The sequence below is a fragment of the Anabrus simplex genome, chromosome 9, assembly GCF_040414725.1.
Source record: "Anabrus simplex isolate iqAnaSimp1 chromosome 9, ASM4041472v1, whole genome shotgun sequence".
Classification (NCBI taxonomy): domain Eukaryota; kingdom Metazoa; phylum Arthropoda; class Insecta; order Orthoptera; family Tettigoniidae; genus Anabrus; species Anabrus simplex.
Genome location: NC_090273.1, coordinates 67,184,062 through 67,211,726, shown reverse-complemented (window position 1 = coordinate 67,211,726; position 27,665 = coordinate 67,184,062). Strand labels below are relative to the sequence as shown.

Here is a 27,665-nt window from a genome sequence, read left to right as displayed (position 1 = left end):
TGGACAACAAGGTTGATGAAGTGACACCTGAGAGGGCCAGAAAAAGGCAGAGGAATCTGGCTTCTTGGAAATGAGAAAAACAGAAAAGGGAAAGGTAAGTGTGTCTTTTAAGGTTATGTTTTGATGTTCTTCAGTGAAATATGTTTTTAAACATCGCTGCTTTTTGAATTTGCACAATAACAGGGGTGTTTTGTTTTCAAACAGATATTGTGCTTCAAGTGACAGGCCGAAACTTCCAGTGTGTGGGCATTCAACAAAAACTCACCAGTGTATGACTGTAAAGAAAGCTGATATAACTACCTTTCATGATCATTTCTACAGATATCCTGATAAAATAAAACAAGATTGCTTCATTCTGAAGTACATTGACGTAATGCCTCCAGTTCTACATAGGCCTAGTGCTGCCACCAGGGAAGCAAAAACGCTTTCGGTAGTATGTTATATGAACAGAAACACAACCAAAATTCCTGTGTGCAGGGAAACATTTTTAAGTGTGTTATGTATTACAAAATACAGAGTACAGGGAGTGGCAAAACGTTTTCATAAGTCTGGTTTAATGCCAAAAGAAAATAGGGGAGGTGACCATAGAACCCATATATATTCACAAAAGAGGGATGCAGTTATAAGTTTCATAAAGCAATTCAAAGGTCTGGAATCGCATTATTGTAGAGGTAAATCTGATGTTAGAATTTATTTAAGTAGTGAGTTAAATATTAAGAAAATGTGGCGCATGTATAACTCCCAAACTGTCACTGAATTAAGGGTAAAAGAAAGTCATTTTCGCAAAATTTTCACCACATTCTTTAACATTGGATTTGGCTCCTTACATACGGATGTATGTTCCAAGTGTCTTTAATTAGATGAGAGAATTAAACTGGCTGACAATCCAGAGATCTTAAGAACAGAAAAAAACCTGCATAAAATGAGGGCTAAAGCATTTTACCAACTAATGAAAGAAGAGAGAGATGATTTGCTGATTCTCTCTTTTGATTGTCAAAAAAATTTCCCTATGCCTAAAATTCCAGACCAGGCAACATATTATAGTAGGCAAGTGTATTTATACAATTTCACCATTGTGAGTGGTTTTTCAAAAAAGCCATTGACAGATAACACATTTATTTATTCATGGAGTGAAAATGATTTGCCGAAAGGAGTCAATGAAATAGCATCAGCGCTTTATCATAAGCTAAATACTACCGATATGTCCAATGTTTCTTTTATAAGGGGTTTTGCTGATGGATGTGGGGGTCAGAACAAAAATTCTGTTATGATATCAATGCTCTCCTTTTGGTTTGTCACAAAGTTACCTAAAAGCATTAAGGAAATTGAGTTAATTTTCCCTGTGACAGGCCATTCATTTTTACCATCTGATAGAGCTTTCGGGCTCATTGAAAAACAAACGAAGAAAATAGAAACTTTAATACAACCTGAGGAATTTCATAATGTTCTTTCTCAGTATGGCAAATTATTTTTACTAGGAAAAGATGACAATGTTCCCGACTTCGACTGGAAAACAGAATGTATTTTTATTTTCAAGCTACAGGGAAATGGCACTTCAAATTTTCTGCTGCAAAAAGGGTTATTTTGACCAAATCAAAAGGAGGCAATTCAGTGTTAATTGAAGGTGAACCCAACTACAGAATAGACGTTGGAACAAAATTAGGAGTTTGTAAGAAAGGCAAGAATGTTTTGATGATGAATCCAAAAGTTATATATGCTGGTAAAGTAGTAAACAATTTAAAGGCAAGAGATGTTGAATCTCTATTGACCAAACATTTTGGGACTCAGTGGAGAAATGTTGAAGTGCTTAAGTTTTACAAAGAGCTCATTGATAACAATAACCTTCCACAAAACAACCCAGAAGATGAGGGAGATGAATGTGAGCACAGTGTAGACAATGGCATTAATGTTTCATTTAATGTTTAATGTTTTTTAAAGTTTAATTTTTTAAAATTTAATTCTGGTTCATTTTGTGTAAATGCATTGGCTTTTTATACTGCATTGATTTTTTTAAGTTACTCTTAAATAAAGCATTTTTTGTACATTTTCATTCCTTCACTTTCTTTAGTTTAGTGCAAACCCGGCCATCTCCAAATTTGAAATTTAAATATTTCAAATAATTATACGAATGAAACATTGGCATTCTGTAACATTAATTACAATGATATTTATAAGTGATAAAGCAAATACAAATAATTCTAAATCTCTATATTTAGATTTTATACATTTTTCTTTGGTCTCCTGAAAATTTAACCATTTGGAGATGGCCGGTTTTGCAAATAGACGGCTCAAATAGTAGTTAAATTTTTCAAGAAACTGAAAAAAAAGTATAAAATCTAAATAGTGTGATTTAGAATTATTTTTATTTGCTTAATCACTTATAAATATCATTGTAATGAATGTTACAGAATACCAATGTTTTATTTGTATAATTATTTGGCATATTTAAATTTCAAATTTGGAGATGGTCGGGTTTGCACCAGACAAAAGAAACTGAAGGAATGAAAATGTAGAAAAAACGCTTTCTTTAAAAGTTAATTAAAAAGAAATCCATACAGTGTAAAAAAGCCAATGTATTTACACAAAATGAACCGGAATTAAACATTAATTAATGCCATTGTCTCCACTGTGCTCACATGGATCTTCCCCATCTTCTGGGTTGTTTTTTTGAAGGTTATTATTATCAATGAATTCTTTGTTAAACTTCAGCACTTTTACATTTCACCACTGAATCCCAAAATGTTTAGTCAGTAGAGATTCAACATCTTTTGCCTAAATCCAATTTTCAACGGAGGAAATAAGCTGGTTGGAGGCCGAGTTTGCAGCTAATAGTTTGCTGTTTTGTGTAAAAGCAGACAGAGAACACATTCAGCACAAAAAGTAGATTTTTTTATTTGAGATGGCCAGTTTTGCAAATAGACGACACTTCTGTCTTCACATAGATAGACTATGTCCTCAGTCTCAGTTCTTCAATATCTTTTTCTTCTCTGCCCCCTATGAGAATGTTCTACTTCCATGCTACATCAAGAAGGTAGGCTTCACACTCTTTGAGGTGTTGTCTTGATGTGTTCTTTGGTGTTTTAACTTGTGTCCTTGTCTCCTGTTTTTGTTGCTCTTCTTCTCACATGGACGTGTCGGTTGTGTTTATCCTGTAATGTGTTCCTGTTTATATTCCTGTCTTTTTATATGTGGTTTCACTAATATGTGTAAGAATTGTACTTTGCTGTTAAAGAATGATGATGATTTTATCCATTCAGTTGAGGCTAACTCTTGGACACTTCAGGCGGTTCTGTACTTTGCCGCTTCCTTGAGGTGTTGTAATGACATCTTGGTGTTTGTTTTGATGGTATCAAACCAACGTATTCTTGTGGCGTTGCCTTCGTTCACCAAGGATAACCTGTGATGTATATAAAAGGACATGATGTTTCTTCAGATCACCTATACATACATGACTTCCAAGGACATTATTGAAGCTGGAGAAGACCTGATAGTGGCTAAAGCTGAATACGGTATTGTAAAGTGGCGTAAGCTGATGGAGAATTCGTATATGAAGGTGAATAACAGAAGAATCTGGGAACTCCTCAAGAAGGTCAGCAGAGACTCTGCAAAGATGGAGAACACTTGCACTGAGGTTTCTGCAGCCCAGGTGTAAGTTAGTTATTCCTTAACAGCAAAGTCCATAAAAAGGACGCACAGGAACTTCTAATGTGCAACCACTATCTGAAGGGAAGGAGACGGACGTGCCGGTTTTTGACTTGAAGTTAAACAGCGGATAAACTGAGGGTGGAGCAGATCAAGTACTTAAGCCATAATATGCTTTGGAGGCTTATGACCTCAATGAATAAATACAGCACCAACTTGCAGATTCCAAAGACAATGAAGAAAGCTCAAGCTGTTTTTCTCAGACCAGGGAAAGAACCAAACTTTAGTAGAGTTTCTTTGCTCTGCTATACATTCAAGACCATGGAATTCTTGTTTCATGAACACACTGGAAGAAAAGTTTATCTGCCAGCATGCAGGATTTGATCCAACAAATCGTGCTGCGGCCAAATAGTTTACCTTGCACATAACTTCAAGAATATTTTGAGCTTTCACAGACCTCACCTTTTGATGACTCCTGGAATCACAGGAAGCTACTGAACAATATGTACAGACAAGACTTTGAACTTATATTGGTGTTTGGCACCTTCTTGCAAAATGGAAGGTATGTCTACCTCAGAGGTAAGAACAGCCGTGTTGGTAGTCAATATTTAACTTTTGTCATTAAAGGGTGTGGACTTACTGATGTGTAAATGTGTGTTTGTTTTAGGGAGGTGCAGTCTTTGAAGGACAGTATTCAGCATTCTGAACCCATCAAGTTTGCCACCAAAGTGTATTTAGTTCTCTCGGACAACAATTATGTTCGCTTTTTCAAGCTTGTGAAATCCACAACATACCTAAATGCTTGTATTCTTCATCGCTACTTCCATCAAGTCCGTGCCAAGGCCATACACACCATGATTGCAGCATATGGATCTCGCAAGAGGGATACTGCTGTAAGTTGTGTTTTGTAATCTGTGATTTGCACAAGAGGATATAAATTCCGACAATTGCCATATAATAGTAACAGATTTATTTCTTAAACTTTCATGTCCCATTTTCCTTCTGCTGTCCTCCAGGTATTTTTTTTTTTTTCCTTGGTTGACTTCTCCCTTTCTTCCCTAACACATTGCTTTCGAAAATGTTATTGATGAAGTTGCTGTGTCTAATGATATCTTTGGTAACTTTAATATCCCTACTTTACATTTCTTTTAACAATCCTCTGTCCACCTTCACTTTCCTTGTTACTTCTTAATTGGTTCTTCTTTCAGTTCAACTCATTTTTGTCATTTTGTGCCATGTCAACATTTGTGCTGCTTCGAGGAGGCTCTTCTCCTGCTTTCCTAATGTCCAGCTTTTGTTTCCATGAAACAGTATCCTCCTTACAGATGATTTTGCAAAAGATTTTATAATATCTGTGTTCATCTGTCTACTAGTCAAAATATTTTTCTTTACGTTAGATGCCTGCTTTGACAGCTATTTTTTCTGTTCACTTCCAACATGCATCTATTGTTTTCTATAGTCAGACTTCCCAGAGACCAGTGCTTCTTTACCGGATCAACATAGGTACCATCCATCTGCATATCAGTTTTGATTTCTCTGATATTCTTCTCTACAACCATTACTTCAGTTTTAGTTTTATTTGCTTCCACAAAGATAAGAATCCTGTTCTCTTGAGAACTAAATATAATTTTTCAACTACCAGTCAGGTTTCATGTTCCTTGTGTTGAAAAGATAAAATCAAACAGAGTAGTAGTTTTCAGCTCAGAATGCACCAAAGACTAGAGAAATTAGTCCATTTTCAACCTAGTGTAATTTTATGTGATTTAGCTGAGATTTAATTCTTAAGATTTGCAAAATATGTTCTGTATGCTTTACAATATATGTCATGTTTTATCATCTCTGTATGTGATGGTTACTTTTTTTGAATTACTGTATATATTTTGTTATAATAGAATCCATTTATTTTTGGTTTCGATTTAATTAAACTATAACTTTGAGGTTCTTCAGCCTGGCAAAGCCATGCTTTTTGTTTTGTATTTTGTGATATTTGAAGTTCCCCTTCCTCAAATAGACAAAAATATATGTGCAAATTACAATGTTTATCAATTTAATGGTAATACAGTGAAACCTCCTTAGTGTGTTCCTCATTTTCCTGCTTAGCACGTCGTAAATTCGAAGTCCCGATTCTCACCGTATTAAATCTATATAAAAATACCTCATCTATCGTGTCACAAATTTTCACTATTACTGCTTAGTATGATCACATTTTTTCTAGCCCTGAAAATGTTATTTGTCATCCCTTGTGAAATAAAAGTGATTTCCAACTCGCATATGATCCGTCACCACAATTGTGTGCACTTGCTATTTTATAAGCCCCAGCAGAAAAGGTTTTCATATTTGTTCTCTCGTGTTTTTCACACATTTTAATACTTTCCTCTAATTTTTAGAAATGTTAGATATAATTTTCACTGTACTCTCGGATACACGACGTGCCCTCATGTCAGAAAAAGAGTTGTATGTAGTGTTTTTGTATCCATGTTGGATAGTTTTTATTTGTTTATTCAGTTGTACATTTTTCTCGTTTAACACGTTCATTTTTCTTGTCCCCTGGAGAAACGTCTTAACAAAGTTTTACTGTATTTGCAATAAAACATTAGTCTATAATTGCATACTCTCTTACCTCTATTCATCATCACTTTCATTGTCATCACTAGTGGAAGAATTGTATTTGTCATTGCAGTCTTCCCATAGAACAACATCCTCAGTTCTTTTGAATAAATTCAAGGTGCCACATTCTTTGAAGGATTTTTCCACCAGCAGTAGCGGAATGAGTCCCATTCATGTTTTACCCACTCACACATCCGGCCAGTTGATTTTTCCACTCTTCATGAAATCTTGTTTTGCATCAATCATCCATTGCATACAGCGTGTAACAATAAGATGCCTCACACATAGAAGAAGAAAATATGTTACATGGACTTGGGTTCGCAAAGCGCTTTATTTCCTTCTTAGAACACATTTTCTACAACTCTACATAGTACATTAATCATGGAACCCACATGAACAGAATGTACCAGCATACCACATAAAACTCTTCCTTTCATGAAATGTTAAAAAATACCCTCCTTTAACATTGATAAATGGCCGTGCGCGTAGAGGCGCGTGGCTGTGAGCTTGCATCCAGGAGATAGTAGGTTCGAATCCCACTATCGGCAGCCCTGAAGATGGTTTTCCGTGGTTTCCCATTTTCACACCAGGAAAATGCTGGGGCTGTACCTTAATTAAGGCCACGGCCGCTTCCAACTCCTAGGCCTTTCCTATCCCATCGTCGCCATAAGACCTATCTGTGTCGGTGCGACGTAAAGCCCCTAGCAAAAAAACAAAAAAACAAAAACAAAAAACAACAACCATTGATGAATGCATCAACCCGCCGTTGCACTGAATCTCTACTCCAATAAATACACCTTTGATAATTGAAAAACAGCCTTGTCAATACTTAAGAGTTATTTAATTAATTATTTATTATCACCTCATACACAGAACATGTTTCAAGGACGTTACTGTCCTCTTCCTCAGCTGTTTTTTCACACTTGGACCTCTCTACTTATTATTACGCATCAGATACCAAAGAGCATAATTTAGGTAAAAGCAAGGACAAATTGTCCCCACTGGGGTGTACAAAATTCCCTGTACTTGCAGCAAGGTATATATTGGCCAAACATGCCAGTCCATTGGCACTCGCATCGAGGAACACCAAAAAAATATCCGTCTCAACCAGCCAGACAAGTCGGCAATAGCTGAGCACGCCCTATTGCTGGATCATGATGTCGTGTTCCAAGATGTTAGAGCTCTTACCCACACTAAACACTACAGGATTAGGATTATACGGGATGTTGTGGAAATACATAAAAATCCTGACAATTTCAACAGGACACTGGCTATCAATTAAGTAATACATGGTTGCCAGCCATTAAGGATTTATGTAGGTAGTTAATTCTCTTCTCTGTTGTTTCTATATTGTTATTTCATTTTGGTGTTTTCCAAATTCATACGTTTGTCATCACCAGTTGGTTCATTCTGAGCTATGGGTTATGTCATATTGGAGTTTAATGTTGCCTTCAGCTCCCGCTTGGAGCACTGTGCCAGCATACAGCGAGCCACCTGGTGACGAACAAGCATACCACTGCAATTCTCCTACGGTAAAATATTCTTAAATTCAAACCCTCATTATTGTAGAAGACTTCCTCGGGAACAGTCAAGAGAAGACGTGGAGCAAAGTTGTCTATGAAATGTAGAGAGTTTCACCTTGTTTTCTTGACATGGCATAAGCCCAAAAGCCCATACCATGTCCACAATAAATTAATTAGTGAATATTCAAGATAAACTTAAATATTATAACTAAGTGGATGTACTAAATATAATAAATTATATATTGTATTGAATAGGCGGACCACTTAGTTATAATATTTAAGTTTATCTTGAATATTCACTAATTGATTATAGTCAATACGGGATTAATATTACTTGAAATGAAGCTGTTAAAGCTTATCACTTGTAATGTCCACAATAGTTAAGTTATTAAACTTTTTGCACTTAATCCCAGAAAATCCCAGAAAAATTTGTGCAGTTGGAATCACGTGGAGTAACATACTACTTTTTTTCTGCTGATCTAGACATAGACATCCGATCTCTTGGCTGATAAACTTCAAGTCATTGGTTCGAATTGTCATCTGCCGAGCTGTTCCGAAGATCTGTGAATGAGACTGCAATAGCGCTGATGATCGCTGACATCCAGGCTGGATAAAGCTTGAGAAGAAGAAGAATAGTGACAACAGAAACTCTGGTTACCATTATGCATTGTAGGACCTTTAAGACTTTTATGAAAATAGACTTTGGCTGCACACAATAACTAAACGTAGTGAATAATTAAAACTGTTACCGGTCACAATTTTCATTAAATGTTTTACTCCATAACGCGTTTCAGAGACTTTGCTCCATCGTCAGGTGGTGAAATGGTGACATTTAATTCACAGTCACAGACAAGGCCTACATTAAAACACGGTTATATTTAACTGAACTCTTTGTATGTAGAAGACCGTAAAGAGATGAGAGCTCATTTTGTCCGAAATTCTCTAATTACTGTTTTGTGCTTTCTCTTCCAGTATCCTTTAGCAGATATTCAGAAGCTGCTCCTGTTCGACAGTATTGAAGAAACAGCTGACTTTTGCCGCCATTTTCACCTGAAAGTGAAGGGACAGGATGTCATTCTTCAACATATACGGAAAGTGTATGTCCCTAGTGGTCCATTGGCAGTCAAACGTGCTTATGCTGCTATTGAAAGTAAAAGGTCAAGCTCTATAAAGGAAGTAAGTCTCGTTGCTATTTTTATTGTACTAGTAACATATGTTATTGGAAATTGTTGGGTAGTAGTGAATTGCTAGGAAATATCTAGGCTGAGTTGTGCACGTGGTGGAGTGTAGCACCCTGAGCTCCTGATGGCAGATTCAAAATGGTGCTTAACCCTTTCGCTTTCAAGGGAACGATCTGTCGGTACCCACAGTTCCAGAGAAAACTGTTATGGTAACAATCATCTAACGATCCGTCGTTACCGACCTTTATTATTATTATTATTTCATTATTTACGCAGAAGTTAGTAGCATTTTGCATGGAATTAGAAGAACACAGTTTTAACTCGCGTCATATTCAGCTTGAACTGCCAACTATCCGTATTTATCGATATTCTCAGAATAATGAAATTTTCCGGGCTGTTATGTCGTGGTCCACCCCTCTCATTCCTTCCAGACGTTTCGACTACTGCTGCGGTAGTCATCTTCTGTGGCGGCGTCAAGGTACTCTCTCCTGTATCCTGGTGGCGATTGCGTTAGTTGCATGGGGGACAGCTGCATTTATATGTGAGTGTCCATCCTCAGATTGGTTTGCACCATGCAGTCTGACGTCTGATTGAATATCTGAACGCAAGACCTCCGATTGGGTCGTGCTGAGCAGTCTGTCATCTGGTTGAATATATGACGGCATGACTTCTGATTGGGTTGCACCGAGCAGTCTTGTTAGATTGGATTTCGGAGTGCACGACCTCCAATTGGGTCGCGCCGAGCAGTCGGTCCTCTGGTTGGTTGACTGTGTTGTCCGTGATCTTAGTTGGCTTCGGCCATAAGTTATGTAAGGGGGTGTACCAGGCCTTGCTGAGCTTCAGTCCTTCCTCTTTTCTATTAAAGTTATCCGGATTTTTGTGTATTTCAATAGCTTCCCTGTAGAGGCGGGCTTGGAAGTGGGATGCTATGGGTAGTATAGCAGTATTCTCGAAACGGACCTCATGCTTTCTGTCAAGCAGTGCACGCTCCGCTACTGCTGACTTGTCATATTGTCCTAAGCGACAGTACCTTTTGTGCTCCGTCAGGCGAGTCTTGACACTTCTGCCAGTCGTGACCCTGTAACATCTACTGGAGTCTATAGGATGCCAAGCAGCTGAGGAGCTGTTTATGTTGGCATGACTGGCAGAAGTGTCAATACTCGCCTGAGGGAACACAAAAGGAACTGTCGCTTGGGGCAATACGACAGGTCAACAGTAGCAGAGCGCGCACTGCTTGACAGAAAGCATGAGATCCGTTGCAAGCATACTGCTATACTGGCACAACATCCCACTTCCACGCCCGTCTCTACAGGGAAGCTATTGAAATACACAAACATCCGGATAACTTTAATAGAAAAGAGGAAGGACTGAAGCTTAGCTAGGCCTGGTACACCTCCCTACATAACTTATGGCCGAAGCCAACTAAGATCAGGGTCATCACAGTCAACCAACCAGAGGACTAATAGCTCGGCGCGACCCAATCGGAGGTTTGCACTCCGAGATCCAATCTAACCGACAGACTGCTCGGCGTGATCCGTTCAGAAGTCATGCCCTCATATATTTAACCAGATGACAGACTGCACAGCACGAACCAATTGAAGGTCATGCTTTCAGATATTCAATCAGACGTCAGACTCCATGGCGCAAACCAATCGGAGGCCGCACACTCACATATAAATGCAGCTGTCTCCCAAGCAACCAATGCAGTCACCAGCGGGATACAGGAGAGAGTACCTAGACGACGCCACAGAAGATGACTACCGCAGCAGTAGTCGAAAGGTCTGGAAGGAATGAGAAGAGTGGACCACTACATGATAGCCCGGAAGATTTTTATTATATTGACACCGGCTGTGAAAGCCTTCATACTTTAATATTGTCAGAGTCCAAAACATGTGCTCACTGCAGTTCTGTGTCTTGTTTACATTGTGGTTGGCGGCAACCTTGCATGCATTTTAGTCTGTTTTTGTTGGTGATTTTATAGTAAAATTAAGCAGTATCATAGGTAATATATTTAGTTTATGTATTTGTTTATTATTTAAAAAGTTCCCTTAGGTAATTAGATGCATAGTGTTAGTGAAATATTCGATACAGTTAGATATAGTTCAATGAGGTTAGGCCTAGTTATTTACTGTGCACGACATGGTGAAGAGAGTTCATTTAGCTGATGATGATATCACGGAATAAGTGATGACGTTTCATTGTCCAAATCATAAAGTGTAGATGACGCTGATAATAATCCAGCATCTCCAGTAAGAAATGTGTATTTTATACAAAAATTGCTGACATTCTTCAGTAATACATCACTTTACACATTAATTTATCCTTGGATCTAATGTGCCTATAATCATGATATTTACCATTAGTAAACAATAATATAGCCTTTCTACTAACATCAATCACAAACTTGGGCAGTGAACATTATTTCCCAGAATTACTTCAAAACCTTTAAAATCTGAAACTTTCTTTTCACATTTGTTATTTTTTTAACGTTGAACCCTTTGGACCAAGCTTGATAGCTGCAGTCGCTTAAGTGTGGCCAGTATCCAGTATTAGCGAGATAGTGGATTGAAACTCCATTGTCAGCAGCCTTGAAGATGGTTTTCCGTGGTTTCCCATTTTCACACCAGGCGATTGCTGGGGCTGTACCGTATTAAGGCCACAGCCGCTTCCTTCCCACTCGTAGCCCTTTCCTGTCCTATTGTCGCCATAAGACCTATCTGTGTCAGAACCTGTTTGGTTTAGAGACATGACTTACTTGCAGTGATAATAAGTTATGTATACTCTGTAAGTTTATAAACTTTCATGATGGTATCTTTATTGGTGTGCTTTCCATGTAATTCTAAAAGAAGTGTGTGCATAGTGCGGTAAATGTGGCGGACAGTTTTTCACACATCCATCATCTGAGAGCTTGAAAGTGAAAGGGCTAAATATACCAGCAGATAAAAGATCACCGGACCCCCCGTGGGTGGGAGACGCAGACGAAGATTACACCCACGGTATCTCCTGCCTGTCGTAAGAGGCGACTAAAAGAGGCGACCAAGGGATGATTGGATTAGAACCATGAAACTACTTATGATTCGTACCATCATGTGGGGAACACCATGGGTCGCCTTTACTTGCGAGTAGTACCACTCTGTTAGGTACTCAATAGGTTTGTGATTAGTAGCAGCAGAGAATAGGTCACTATGGGTTTCCAGTACCCGTGATTAGTACCATTTTGAGAAACGCCACGGGTTTGGGCGTTGCATGTGATTAATACCACTATATGACCGACACTGTCGGTCTGCGTTGCCTGTGATTAGTACCCACTATGTGAGGAACACCATGGAATACCGTCGCCCGTGATTAGTACACCTATGTGAGGAACACCATGGGTTTGCGTTGCCTATGAGTGGCGCTGTTATGTGAGAAACATCATAGGTCTGCATTTCATGCGCGTATTACATTACCAGTAAGTAATTGCATAATGTGTGGAACACCGCGAGTACACTACTTTCGATTAGTACCGCAACGTGACAAATACCATGGTTCTACATTACTAGCGATAAGTACCATTATGAGGGGCCGTTGACCTGGATTTTGGACGCCTTTAGACAACAAGCATCTTTGATTCAGGATTGTGTTTTAGAAGCAGTCCCTTGGTCAGTAATACTATTGTTTATGAAAGTTTCTGGGTCAGATCCACTGATTGTTTTAAATTAAGTCCATCCATTCATTCTTTGCCACATTTTTATTCTGGTCAGTGGATGATTTTGAATTTTTAAATTGTCATTACATTTTGTATGATTAGGGACCAGTGACCTAGATGTTAGGCCCCTTTAAACAACAAGCATCATCATCATTAAAAAAAAGATCACCGGTGGGACAGAATTTGCGGCACCTTGGCATTTTCAAGAACTGTAGCGTTGATGATTTTCTGCTTGTTGATTACCATTAATTTTGTTTTCTGCATGTTTATTTTATGGCCAAACTCCTTGCTTACTTCACTGATATTAATTGATATATAGAAAGGTAGGAACAATGAAATGAATGCATAACAGTGAAAATACAATGACAGGTACATGTGGGAAGAGGGAGAAACAGAATGCAAACACAAATTGACAAGGACAATCTGGACATGTTCGTGCACTGCCATCTCTCCCCCTCAATCCCAGCTACACTTCCCAGATCAAGATTGAAGATCTGTCAAGGTTGAAGCCCGCCCTCGATGAAGCTATCTGTTTCTCCCTCTTCCCACCCTAACTGTTGTGTTCTCATTGTTTCTATATTTCAATACAGGGTGGTCGGAAACAACATGAACTGGATATATGAGTGTTAGAGGGTTGGTCATACTGATAAATAATTTGAAAAATAAACTGTTATCTTACGCCGTTGTCATTTTATCAGCCACTGAAGTTACCCAATCAAATTGCTACGTGGGCAAATTCAAATTAACTATGCGAGATGGTGGTGTGAAATCTGCTCCTGGCTTAGAACCGCTTTAGTACCATGCCGAGAAATCAGCATCAAACACAAACGCATCCCGGGTTTCAGCGAATGTCACCGTAGCGCACTTGCTATGGAGCGATCCTGTCAGCTCAGACCTCCAAGTTCAAATCCTTCCCCTGGTGAGGTTTTTTCTTCGATTGGTGAAGCCGGCTTTAAGCCACAAGCAGATTTAGCAACACCACCTCGCAAAGCCTATTTCTATTCATGTGTGAAGCGATCTGATTGGGTAACTTCAGCAGCTGATAAAATTACAATGGTATGAGATATCTAAGTTATTCTTTTCAAATTTTTTATTGGTATGACCAACCCTTTAATGCTCATGTATCCGGTTTAAATTGTTTCCGACCACCCTGTATATTACTTGATTTGCACTTGTTTGTTCCTGCCCATTACTGTTATTGTTTGAAAGGAATTGAAAGTCTTTTATATTGTCAGCAAGTATCCTGGTCTCCTGTGTATAGTGGATGGTGTTCATTTGCTTCCTTATCAACTTCATCAAAGACAATTTGAAAAATGGCTTCAGAGTATAAGTTAAAAAGAATTGCTGAGAGGATACGGTGTTGTTGTGAGCTGTTTGGTTCCAGTACATGTTCTTAGTGATGATCGCATCTCCATCGTGAAGCACAATATATTTCAGCTAATGCATAAAGATACAGTCGAACCTCTCTTTTGCGGACACCGTCGGTTCCGTGGAAAAATGTCCGTTACGAGAGGTGTCCGCTAAAACAAGATTGTAAAAATTAATCAAAAATTTTAACGGCAAAGAATATCCACATTAAATATAAGCATACATCTTTATTTTGATTATTCTAATTTTTAACTAAATATTTGCCTGAGAGATATTACAAGCAATGTTACAGCCTTTATATTCGTTACAGCTTCGGGAAGTAATCATTTAGCTGGGTGTACAAATTTAGCACATTTTTATTTACTGCAGTATTGTCGAAAAGACAATAATGACCCTAGCTTGACACACAAATTATTTATTCAATTAACCTCAACTTTCAGGTCATTTCTGATTTCTCCTGCTTTTTCTTGTAACATTGGCCCACTCACTTACAGTTTCCCTACTTCCTTTGCATTCCTCGATTCCTATTTTCCTCCGTCTCACTTAAAGTATCATTTTTATTTTTCACATTATTGTGTTTTCCCTCCATTTAGTTTTTCAGGGAGCTTTTCTCACTGAAAGTCCTTTTGCGCTACATCTTTGTCTCAAGATCTAAACACGCTCGTTCCTCCTATTCATGTTCACTGGGCTATTGCAGTGCTACGGTATTTCTGTCTCAACAATCAGCACATGAAAGTCTCTCTCATGTCAAGTTTAACTGCACGAGCTGACCTCAACCTTATCAGCGACAAATGTGAGTTACGAATAAAATTATGCATGCTGGGTTGGAAAATCCCTTCATAACTTTTGAGTGAATAGTCACTCGCACATTCCCGGAATTCTCAGAATGTACCATAATTAGAAGACAAGACGACCCTAACAAAAGGTTTGGAAAGAGCCCTGTATAGAACAATTAAATTCACGGCACTACAGCATTCATATGTACGTTTCTTTCCGTTTTTCCTTGGGCATGAAATAGTACAAACTTTCAAAAGGATTCTTGTATGTTTGCAGAATGATATTAAGAGAAGGAATGACAAAGTCTTGTGTAAAGAAAGTGTCCTGGAATGTGTAAAGTGCCCGCTTAAGTAAAGTGGACAAGACTAATGGCAATTCCGCTGTCCGGAATTAGAGGTTTCTGCTCAAATGAGGCTTATATAATGCATGTTTAGATAAAATAAAATTGGTTCCATGGAAAAATGTCCATATAGAGAAGTGTCCGTTAGAGCAGGTTGGACTGTTATCATGTTTAACATTTAATGAATATTTGATTTTCACAACCGCATTGTACTTGAAAGAAACTTTCAACATATTAAGGCCCTGTTAAAAGTTTATTTCAAGTAAAAACAAAATATTCATTGAAATAGTCTACAGCGAGCAACTGACATGCACTCTACAGTTGTGATAGCAGTAGTGCCAGACTTTTAGCTTAGATCCTTTCCAACAGAACAAAATAAGATATAGGCCACCATAGCTCAATTGGTTAGAGCATCTGATCCAAAATTGGAAGGTTGTTCTTCCAGATTCCACTGGTGTCCATTTGGCCACTTTTGTTCAGTAGTACCGAACATGACCTAATACGTTGAAAGTTTATTTTGAGATGTTTAACTTTGTCAAAAGCTTTTTTCATAATCAATGAAGCAAAGACAGTTTGTTGGTCAGGACATTTTGAACTAAAACTTGGATAGACATTAGGGCATCCCTAGTAACAAGACCATTTCTAAATCCAAACTGGGTTTCACTGATGCTTTCTTCTGAACCTTTTTTATGAAGGTTATTTGGTCTGCTTCATCTCCTAAAACTGAAGGTGGGAGCTTACTAATCTATCTTAAAGCGTAGCCTCACCAGGGAAGTTTTCTTTCTTGTATTTTCTTCTCATTGGTAGTTGTCTTCATTAGTTCTCTGACCATCTGATATAACTCTGACCACTTGTTTAAACATCCTTATGTGAGCTGCATGAAGCACCTTCTTTTAATTATCCAGCACAGTCAAACTATAATTATACATGATATTCTGTCCTTTAACTTGTTAGGAATCATCTGGAATTTGGCTCAGCTCAGTTTTATCCTTGCCGTCGGATCATCTTTGCAGTCTTTCTTCTGTTCCATGATCATCGTTGTCTATAGATCCTTCCAGCAGGCTGGGAAGGACTTGTGTGCACGACATGTCTCCATTTATTTCTTCTCTCATTACATCTAGCAATGTCTCTCTCATGCTAAATCTTTTTTATACTGTCCATTTGGTCCATCCGCCTCCTTCTGCGTTGCTGATTGGTCTTTTTCCAGGCACCATCCTCTCTATGAGTAGTGCCTGGAAATCTGCATCTCCTGCATTCACTTCACATGGCTAAACCATTTCTAGCACCCAGTTCTCAGTCCTCCTTCCATTACTGAGTCCACCTGCATTTCTCTTGTATTTAATACACATGTCTCCAGGCTATATCTCATGATTGGCAGAAGGTACAGTATGGTTTGAATATTGTCTGTTTTTACTCTTAAAGTGTCTACCTTGTCTCAGACTAGATTCTGTACTTGATTGAAGAAGAAGGATCCTTTGAATACTCTGTTTTGCACTTATAATTTAACACTCCCATTACTGGAGACAACACTTCCAAGATAGCTAAAACTTTCCACACATTCAGTTCTTTCTCCCCCAAGTGTGAGGATTCATTGAATGGATGTTCTGCTCATTTTAATTGCCACTAACTTTAGCTTGCTCACTGTTAATGTATATGCTTTAAACTTGCTGCTCCAACAGTCCAACTTGCCTTATCTCGCCTCAGATGGCAACAACATGTATTGAAATTCCCATCATCTGATACTTTAATTTCCTTAATAATCATATCCATGTGTGTAATGAAGAATAGTGGGGAAAGTGAACTGCTTTGTTGTACTCCTCTGTTGGCTGAAAACCATTCCGATCTACCATTTCCTACCTGCACAATTCTGTAATTCTGCTCTGTGATGCTTCTTACATTTAAAAATATGAAATCAAAATTTTCTGGTGCCATGAACCAACAGAGATCATCACTGTTTCACACTTGGAGATCGTCACTGTTTCATACCTTTGTACACTCCAAGGCATAGGCCTACTATTCTTTAATCAAATGTATTTTGTATTATGCTGTTTTAATCTTTGTTATTATCAAAATCTGTTTTAGCTTATTGTTGGAAGTGTGTTGCCTGACGATGAGTTTCCACTTAGAGCACCACACGACTCCTTTGATGAAAGCGGTGTTCTGAAGTCAGAAGCCTGGAATGCAGAGGATCAGATTCCTAGTAAATCTGTTATTGTATCCAGCCAGCCAGTAAACGTTGCACAGAAGATTCCTGTTGCTCATATCTTACCACTGAAGGTACGTCAGTTACGATTTTTTTTGTGTCTGTTATTATAGCCTATGGTTTTCCAACTATGTATATATTTCTGGTTCTTTAGATATTCTATGTGAATAAACTCTGTTGTCTAATAATTTCAGGTAGGGTAATTTTGATGGTTTTTGTTTGGTTTTTGTCTCATTTCTTTACATGAAATCATTATTGTAACGTAAAAACACCTACATGTCTATTAACACATTGATGAAAGGCCCTGAACGAGGGCTGCTACCCCATGTTGACTGGATAGTTCAAGTCTCCAAGAAAACAATTACACTGCTGCACTCAGTCTACTGTAATTCGAAAAGTATTCAAGATATCGACCTCAGAACATTTACTCACCAGGTTGTTTAGTAGTCTGTACGATGTGGTACATTTCAAAGCAGAACCCTTTGAGACTCCATTTAATAGTCTTTCTCAGCATGTTGTAGCAGGAAAGATACTGATCTGCCCTGCCTGCACCTTTCATGTACAGTAAAACCTCGTTAAGACGTTTCTGCAGGGGACAACAAAAATGAACATGTTACGCGAAAAAACGTACTACTGAATTTACGAATAAAAACCATCCAAAGGGGATATGGAAACACTAGATATGATTTTTTCCAAAATGAAGGCATTTTACGTCGTGTATCTGTGGGTACAGTGAAAACTATATCTACCATTTCTCAAGATGGGAGGAAAGTATTAAGACATGTGAAAAATACAGGAGAACAAATATGAAAACCTTTTCTGCTGGTGCTTATAACAAGTGCACTGAACGGTGTGGAAAACACCAAACAACAAATATGAAAACATATGCATGGGGGCCATTAAAAATATCCCATTATTATTGCAGACCACACACTTTCTAAAACAAATGTTAGTAGAAGCCTTTTATTTCGGAGCAGTGGGTTATAAAACAGTATTTTCTAGTCACACTCTTAGACAATTAATTGGAGGTTATACTTGGCCATGTACGACTACGGCAGAATCTCATTGGCCGCCATTTTGAGAACTTCAACCAAGTTCAGTCAATAGAGTCGAAACTCAAAGGTGCGAGTTCAACATTCGCGACCTCTGCGTGCTTAAAGATGTGGATGTCCGTCCACTTTCTGAAAGATTTTAATGTTTTCTTCATTAGAAAGGAATTTCACTTTTTTCCTATCCATACCTAGGCTGTCGCAAGACAAATATGCACCATGTTAGTCAATTTCACACAATTGTGTTCCTAATCCAGATATAGGCTACCATATCATGCAACAAAACTTCACGTACCACTCAACACAAAATAAATTTCTAACTTATGAATGGAATGTGAAGCACAATAATAGGCTCACTTTTTCCATCATCACGCAACTATGGCACCGGCTTGTGCCCGAGTTGTAAATCACTTTTTTTTCACAAGGGATGACAAATAACATTTTCAGGGCTAGGAATAATGTGATTACCAGGCTACTTGGCTGTGCGGTTAGAGGTGCGCGGCTGTGAGCTTGCATCCGGGAGATAGTTGGTTCGAATCCCACTGTCGGCAGCCTTGAAAGTGATTTTCCGTGGTTTCCCATTTTCACACCAGACAAATGCTGGGGCTGTACCTTATTTAAGGCCACTTCCTTCCAAATCTTAGGCTTTTCCTATCCCATCGTCGCCATAAGACCTATTTGTCTCGATGCGACGTAAAGCCACTGGCCAAAAAAAAAAGTAATTGTATTAAGCGGTAATAACAAAAATTCGAGACGCGATAAGTAAGGCATTTTTATATAGTTTTAAGACTATGAGAATCGGGACTTCAAATAACTGATAAATGACGAGAATTCTTATGGCCCATCATCCACATGGTGCATCAGATAATGAATTTGCGTATGAATCCTGAAATATTTTGGCATCACACAAGGCATGTTGCCATAGGCACATATATGTAATTTTCAGTGCTACAGAGAGCATGCAGGCAGAAAAATACATCGGCACTCACATCTTCGATCCCACTACTTCACAACATGCTTGCGAGCAGTTTAGAGTTTAGCCAACAGATGGCACAACAAGCTGAAAATGATGCCAGTGTGTAAAAATGGAGATTTCTGGGGCCCTTCGTGAATTTGTTAAAATTGACAAGTAGAAGGAGACCAATATGAAAAGGGACACGCAAGAGGTTAAACACACTGACTGGTCATCTCTAGCGAGAGGAGACTGTGACGAAGATGAAAACACAAAATGACAAGGACAATTTTCACATCATCTTACACTGCCATTTTCGGATAGATAGGCTTTCAGTTCAAAAATAATAAAGGTGCTCATTAATCCACCTATTCAGTACTTTATTTCCACTTATAGTGGTTACATAAACACAATAACACTTATTTGGGACATGTTTTGCCCTTAATTTAGGGCATCTTCAGCCTAAAGTAATCTTCAAAAGTACATATAATATTACAAATAGAAGCTAAAAGATTAGCTAGATTCAGATTATATGTACGTATAACAATACTCACATTATATGTAACAAATTTTTACATTATATGTACATGTAAAAATATTCACATTATATGTACCAAATTTTAGTAACTAGCTAATCTTTTAGCTTCTATTTATAATATTATATGTACTTTTGAAGATTATTTTAGGCTGAAGAGGCCCTAAATTAAGGGCGAAACATGTCCCTAATAAGTGTTATTGTGTTTATGTAACCACTATATGTGAAAATAAAGTATTGAATAAGTGGATTAATGAACACCTTTATTATTTTTGAACTGTAAATTTTCAGTATGGACCAATAATGAGGTTTATAACATGTAATAGATAGGCTCTCTCCTTGTCAATCCCTCTTCCTTCTTATTTTATAACTGTTAGGTTCTTAAGTCTGCTGAAACTAATTTTAAGTAATGCGTTTATAAACGACCTACAAGAAAACATGACAGTATTATACCAGAAAAAGAAACAGCCTAATTAAAATAAAATATCCGACTCGTTTGCTGAATGGTCAGCGTACTGGTCTTCGGTTCAGGGGGTCCCGGGTTCAATTCCCGACCAGGTCGTGGATTTTAACCTTCATTGGTTAATTCCATTGGCCCAGGGGCTGGGTGTTAGTGCTGCCCCCAACATCCCTGCAACTCATACACCACACACAACACTATCCTCCACCACAATAACATTAAGTTACCTACACATGGCAGATGCCGCCCACTCTCATCGGAGGGTCTGCCTTACAAAGGCTGTACCCGGCTAGAAATAGCCACACAAAATTATTATTATTATTATTATTATTCATACACTTCTCCACAGGAAATATGGGTAGTAATGGGGCACGGGATGCACCAAGTGCCTTACATAATTAAACTATTTACACATTATAATACAAACGTTGATGTACAGGTATATACAAAACTGTAGATCACGGGATCATCATTCTTGCGAGAGGAATGATCGCACAATGTTGCATGTTGACAGGAGGACAGAATGTTGCATAATTATTATTATTATTATTATTATTATTATTATTATTATTATTATTATTATTATTAAAATAGAATGACATGTTTCGTTCTTAAAATATATCACCACATTCTATCAGATCACACTCAAATACTTAGAAAAGTATAAAAATTTATGTTTATTTCTGTTTAAATTCTTATGAATTCGGAAAATCTGAAACTTATCTTAATAAAGTCCTGTTTCCTCTCCACTTCAGCATAGAATGCAAGATGATGAAAATCTATTCCAGATTTTGATTAATTTGTTTCTTTTTCAGGTATAATACTGTTACTATATGTTTTCTTGCAGGTGGTTTATAAATTTATTACTCAAAATTAGTATTGGCAGACTGAAGAATCTAACAGTTTTAAAATAACCGAGTCAAAACTGAAAGGAAATCACTTCAGATAAAAAAAATTTAAAAAGAAAACATGTTCCTATCTTTCCATATGGCTTGATTTTTCTCTTGTTTGTTTCCTTCCTGTCATCATCATCATCATCATCATCATCATCATCATGCTAGTTTCCTTCTTCCAGTTCCAGCCAGGTTGGAATGTTAATGGCACCTTTCCATATTCCACTATCCAACCACCATTGCTACTCCTCAACAGTGCTACAGTGTTACTTATGTTAAACCGTTCAAGCCAGTTTGTTGTGTACGTGTACGGACCTACAATACAGAACCCAGGAGCTGTTTGACGTGTACCTGTACGGGCTAGGTTAGCGATGTCTTAGATGTACATATGTGTTATATCTATTGGTTGTCAACGTGAACTTTTAGCATGGCTCGCAGCACAGGGTATCATTCTATGCAGGGAAGTATCTTCTACCGTAATGCGGCATTGTGTTGGTGTAAAAGGATTTGTTTCATCAACGTCGATCGTTGTAAACAACATCGCGGTGTCCTTGCATAGTTTGTATTTATCTAATGCAGCTCTCGAATGCATATTAGGTGAAAGCAGCGATTAGAATAATCCGAGTGATAATGAAATTGTTAGTGATGATGATTATGCACAGCAAGAAATTACATGTGATGTAAATAATGTTAGTAATATAAGTGAATTCTCACCTGAGTCGTTATGGACACCTGTTGATTCTAATTTTATTCCAACAAGAAGGTAATTAGGCATTTTTATTACTTTGCATGCTGCTTTTTTGTATGTAGATACAACAGCTGCATGGTATGAACTGCATATCCACTTATTTTAAACAAAATCAGATAAGTCGTTTAGAAGTTATAGCAATGTTTGTGACAGCACATAAAAATGTGATATTTTTCTTAAATTTATTACCACTCTAGGGTAAAACTTGGCCAACTTTTAATACCGGCTTGAGGGGTTAAAATTGCAAATACAGTACGTACAACAATGTATTTTTTGAAATTTAAAATACTTGCTGTAGTGTACCTGTCATTGACGAGTTAGTTTTTGTAAGTACAGCACTAATGTCATCTAACAGGATACGGTGAGGGTGGAAGAGACCTAACAACAAAATCCATCAGTTATTGTTGATTTGTTTTTGGAGCTTATCCTCCTGAGACCCCCGGTATAGTATACTATACCTTAGGTTTGAGGCATGATGTGGCCTCTTGTATTGTCACTTGCTGCATTTCTAGCACATGGTGACATCTGTGGGAACTAGTGACAACTATCAGTGCAGAAAAAAATCAGAATATGCTTTAACTCTTTCCTTAACCCCAGAACCTAGTTTAAGTCAAATCTTGCAAAAATCCAAGTCCTGGGTCTCAGGAGGTTAAGGCTTAGTAGGCCATCATATTGTTTTCTTCCAACTCATTGATGTTAGGGCATTCGAGGCTTTGGCTTTGTGATTCCTCTTTCTCCTCATTCTTCGAGTGTTTGTTCCTTCACCCTCTTCTTCTCATTTCAACAGATATCAGCATATAAAAACAGTCTCATCAACCACCATCAACATTGCCTGTTAGTTTGTAACCATGACGACTGAACACTATTTCCACTCAACAGTGCTCTGATGGACTTAACAATAAAGGTCTAAATTCAGGAGTATATACATTACTATAGTTCATACAGTAAAAATAAATCAGTCATAAGAGATTGGAAATTGAATTTTGTGTCATGTTTGTAATGTGCACCTGTTAGAGAGAATGAATATTTGTATAGATATTTAGGGTAGAAGATTGTGGAATTTACAGGGTTATTCTAAATTAGTTACCTAAAAATAACATTAAATAATTCCATATACAAAATTATTTTACATAATTTATTTCCAGTGCATAAATTGACATACCATCAAGATTATTGTTTGCAATGTTTTACAGATGTTCAATATGGCTCCCTTTTGTCACTCGGTAGATATCCCATCTGCATGAAAGTTCATCCCAGATACACGTGAGCATGTCCGCATCTACCCGTGCAATTGTGTTGTTGATCTGTTGACGAAGGTCATGGAGAGTTGTTGGAAGTGGAGGGATGGATACGTTGTCTTTCACGTAACTCTATCAGTCAAATTTAAGAACTTCATTATGTATCCGTATTGAACCGAGAATAGAATAGGAACAAATTAATGAGTCCACCTTTTCAATACAAAACAATACTATAATATTTAAATTACAGCATTTTAATTAATAAATGGAACTAGTTTCAACACTTTTTCTGCGTCATCTTCACCCAAAAACTTAGAAAAATAGACGTTGACATATACAAAATAAACATATAAAGCAATGCACAATACAATTGGACATATGACTAAAAATGTAAATGAATTACCGTGATGAAAGATCACTTCGTACAACACTAAGTTACAGATTAATTAAAAATATAAGACCATTTCTTGAATCACTACATAACGTTTTTTTCAGATAGCTCTTTTTTGATCATAAGGAGCTTGAGGTCCAAGTTCAATATTTAGTCTGAAAATGTTGATTATATGCTTGTAACTTGTGGAAAGTATAAAATTTTTCTTCTTATAACAAGATGTAACAATTAGAAATTTAATCTATAACCCTGATAGGAACTTAAATTTCCAGGTTCAGCTTTGTATTGCCAAAATTCAATGTACGATAAGAATTTCTGTCTTCTCTAACATACACCACAACACACGGCGCCAGAGGTCCCATATTGAACTAAGAACACCTCCTAGGACCCTGGTAGAAAAAATGGTGTCCTTTTCACCTAACATTAACTTTTACAAATCACAGTAAGAATGAAACTCGCAGAAGCATATTCCATTTAGGCCAGCTTCAGCCAAAAGACGTCAACAGGAGCTTTCATTTATAGAAGACATGTATTTTACCTCTGAACAGTGACACTAGTCTTTTCGCACATCGAAAATTGGTAACACAAAGTCGAACTTCGAACCTTCAAAGTTCCTTTCAGGCTTATAGATAAACATATCCTGAAGTGTTACGTCGTGTTTTAACAAGGAATGTTACATTTTAATCTGTACTGTTCCAGCTCACTTCCACATAAACTGTAAGTATAAAATAAACAATTTGAGACTGAAATTCGAATTTGGACTCAAGTTCCTTACGATTTTGTAAGAAAACTTTTATAATATTACTTGGTGATTCAAGACTTGATGTTAGGTTTTTAAGAAAATTTTATCTTAGTGTTGTATAAGGTGATACTCATTTTAACTCTCAGTCCATTGCTTTGTTTTTATATGATCCGTCTAGAGAAGACGTACTTGATCTTTGAACAGTGACACAAGTTCAGCTGTCTGTTTCCATGAGCTGTGAGAGCTGGTCAGTTACTCATATCATAAGTAGACCTGGGATTTTAAGGCAAATGCCTATTTCGTTCCTTACGAAATAACATGATTTTTGTTAAATATGTTGACATTTCATGATAAATCCCTTACATTAATAGAGTTTTATAGTGCCCTAAAATGCCTATTTGGACCTTTAGAGCCTATTTTACTATTTTAGTGCCTAAAATGCCTATTTTCAACATTTAACATAAAATTCAACTTCTGTAATTTTTACAATGACACAATGAACATCCCTGGAACGAACAGTACAGCAGAGGGTGGGTTTTTCACAGAAATGTGTTCTTTCCAGACAGCTGTCACCAAAGGAATGCTGAGTGAAGGGTGGAGGTGGAGGATTAGCTCAGAACAACGAGCAGGTAGTAAAGGACGTACTGTGTTGAGTAACGGGGTGAGGGGGAGGGCTATCTGGGAAGAACAAGGAGCGGGTAGTAAGAAGGGACATACTGTGTCAAGTCACCAGTGAAAGAACATCTGTTTAAGCGAATACAGTTCATCATGCCTAAAACGAAATCATATAAGAGTGCTCTTATACAACAATGGCTTGTACAATTTCCAGGGATGACTTTTGATGGCAAGATTATTTTCTGCCAGTACTGCAATAAACAGGTATGTGCATATATCTTAAATTTCACATTAATCTAAAACTAAGGTTTTGATATTGGCTCCTCTAATTAACTGTAGAGACGTAGCCCAGGCGACCTGGGTTCGATTTCCAGTATCGGCAGTAATTTAGAAATCTATGAGGTCTTGAACGGTGTTGACCCAGCATCGTGAGGACAACTGAGAAGCTACAGTGAGCAGGGGTCACAGAGGCAAGGCAATACGGCTGAGGGATGTATCGTGCTGACCACACGCCACCCAATATCTGTAGGCCATGAGCTGGGCAGCAACTGTTATTGAAAGCCAAGCCCTTCGGGGACTGTAGTGTTCTTGTTCTTAATGAACTTTAGAGTAATAATGGCTTAATTTAAATAGTTCAAAATTACATATTTTATTCAATAGCTCACCTTTTCTATTCATCATCTTAGTTTCTAATTGACATCACTTTATTGTGTTTTAGATTTCACATGAGAAAAAAATGCCACCTTCAGCAGCATGCAGATACTGTCAGTCACAAAGCGAAAGCAGCCATGAAAAGTAACATTAGACAGACTCTGCTCACACAAACTACATCTCCTACAACCCATAATGGTTTCTATGTTGATATGTGTAGAGCCCTAGTTGCAGCAAATATCCCCTGGAATGCTGTGCATAATCATGTTTTCAGAGATTTTTTACAGAAATACACCAAGCAGCACATCCCATCAGCATCTACGTTAAAGAAAAACTACTTAGATATTTGTTACAATGGGGTCATTTTGTCAATCAGGGAGGATATTGGGGAGTCTTGCGTATGGTTGTGTGTGCACGAAACCACTGACTCTGTGGGCAGGTACATTGTTAACCTTATAGTAGGAAAACTGAAACCCAATCAGGCATCTACCACTCACCTTCTTTGCTCTAAACAGCTTGAGAAAGTCAATAGTCAAAGCATTGCATACTTCATCAACAAGGGGATGCAATTGTTGTATCCTGAGAGTGTTGATGATTCTAAAGTCCTTCTCCCTGTCTCCAATGCTGCTTCTACATGATTGCCACGGCACCTCTGCTGAAAACTTTCTATCCTTCTTTAATTCATGTTACTTGCATGGCCCATGCCTTTCATAGACTCGCAGAAACAGTTAGGGCCGAGTTTCCTGCAGTAAATACTTTTATTTCAACAATGAAGAAAGTGTTCTGTAAGGCTCCATCAAGAATAGCCATCTTTCGAGAGAAACTCCCCTCTATTCCCCTTCCACCACAGCCAATCATCACCCGTTGGGGTTCCTGAATGGAAGCTGCCCTGTATTATGCAGAACATCTTGAGGAAATCATGACTGTAATAGGCAATTTGCCTTTAACAGACAACTCTGCATGTGTGTTGTCTGTCAAAGAGCTGTTAAATGATTGTTCCAGTGTTCAGAGACACATTGCGTATATTCAGGCAAATTTTTCATTTCTTCCAGTCGCTGAGAAAGCTGAGAATAACATACAAAGTGCTAGGGGAAAGGTAGGGGATAAAATAAGAGACAAGTGGTCTAGTGTACTGCAGAAGAACCCAGGTTATTCAGTGCTGAAAAGGGTACATCAGGTAATGGATGGGGAAAAGGCAGACTTACCATGTGAAATTGAATTGAAAAAGTAGGTAAATTTCCCTATGCCCCTCTTAACATCTGTCAGTGTGGAGCGCTCTTTTTCTGATTTCAAAATGATTTTAACAGACAAAAGACACCGCCTTACTGTGGACAATTTGGAGAAGATTATTGTTATGTACTGTAAAGCAAACTACGAATGAAAGTACTGTAGGAATGTTCCTCACAAATATTAAACACATACTCCATTCGCGTTTACACCGTTATTGGATGCCTACAGTGCTGTAATTGTGTACAGTGATTTTAGTATTAAGGTTTTAGATCAGTACTGATAATGATATATCATATAATCCATAACCTATTTTGACACATAACTTTTTTACATTGTTTTTTATGTCTTTTTTATTCTGTCCTAATTTTGCAGTTATTTCGGTTAAGAATAGGGATACCACGTTTGTTAAAGTAAAAGAGTATCACGTTACAGTTTAAGTGTAAATTGTAATATTTTAAAGTCTACTTCCTGCCTATCCACACATTTTAAAAATTTTAAGTGCATATTTTCTCTTTTAAAAGCCTATTTACTTGTTTTAAAAACCTATTTTAGGCGCCTAAAACTAATTTTTTTAGAGCCTAAAATCCCAGGTCTAATCATAAGGAATGAAACTGTCCACAACGCACAATTGATCACAAAATGAAAAATAAATTTCCACCATTTTTTAGATGATCACCCAACTGTGTAGTATTCTCTTTTCTGATCACTGATGTCCACACCACCCATATGTTTTGTGTAATTTATGACAGCACGAGGACACGCAATTTCTTCATTGCCTGTACTGGTTTTTCATTTCACTGTACCAACATTCACAGAATCTGAATTTGTTAAC

General features: G+C 37.6%; 1 protein-coding gene across 1 annotated transcript in view; it reads left to right on the top strand.

Moving 5' to 3' along the window:
* xmas (RRM_XMAS2 and SAC3_GANP domain-containing protein xmas) overlaps nucleotides 1-27,665 on the top strand; it is a 224,530-nt gene that overhangs the window by 71,233 nt on the left and 125,632 nt on the right. Inside the window, exons 10-12 of the mRNA XM_067154007.2 lie at nucleotides 4,310-4,535; nucleotides 8,745-8,948; nucleotides 17,209-17,403. Of these exons, the coding sequence (XP_067010108.2) occupies nucleotides 4,310-4,535; nucleotides 8,745-8,948; nucleotides 17,209-17,403 (625 nt within the window). The remainder of the gene's footprint in view (nucleotides 1-4,309; nucleotides 4,536-8,744; nucleotides 8,949-17,208; nucleotides 17,404-27,665) is intronic.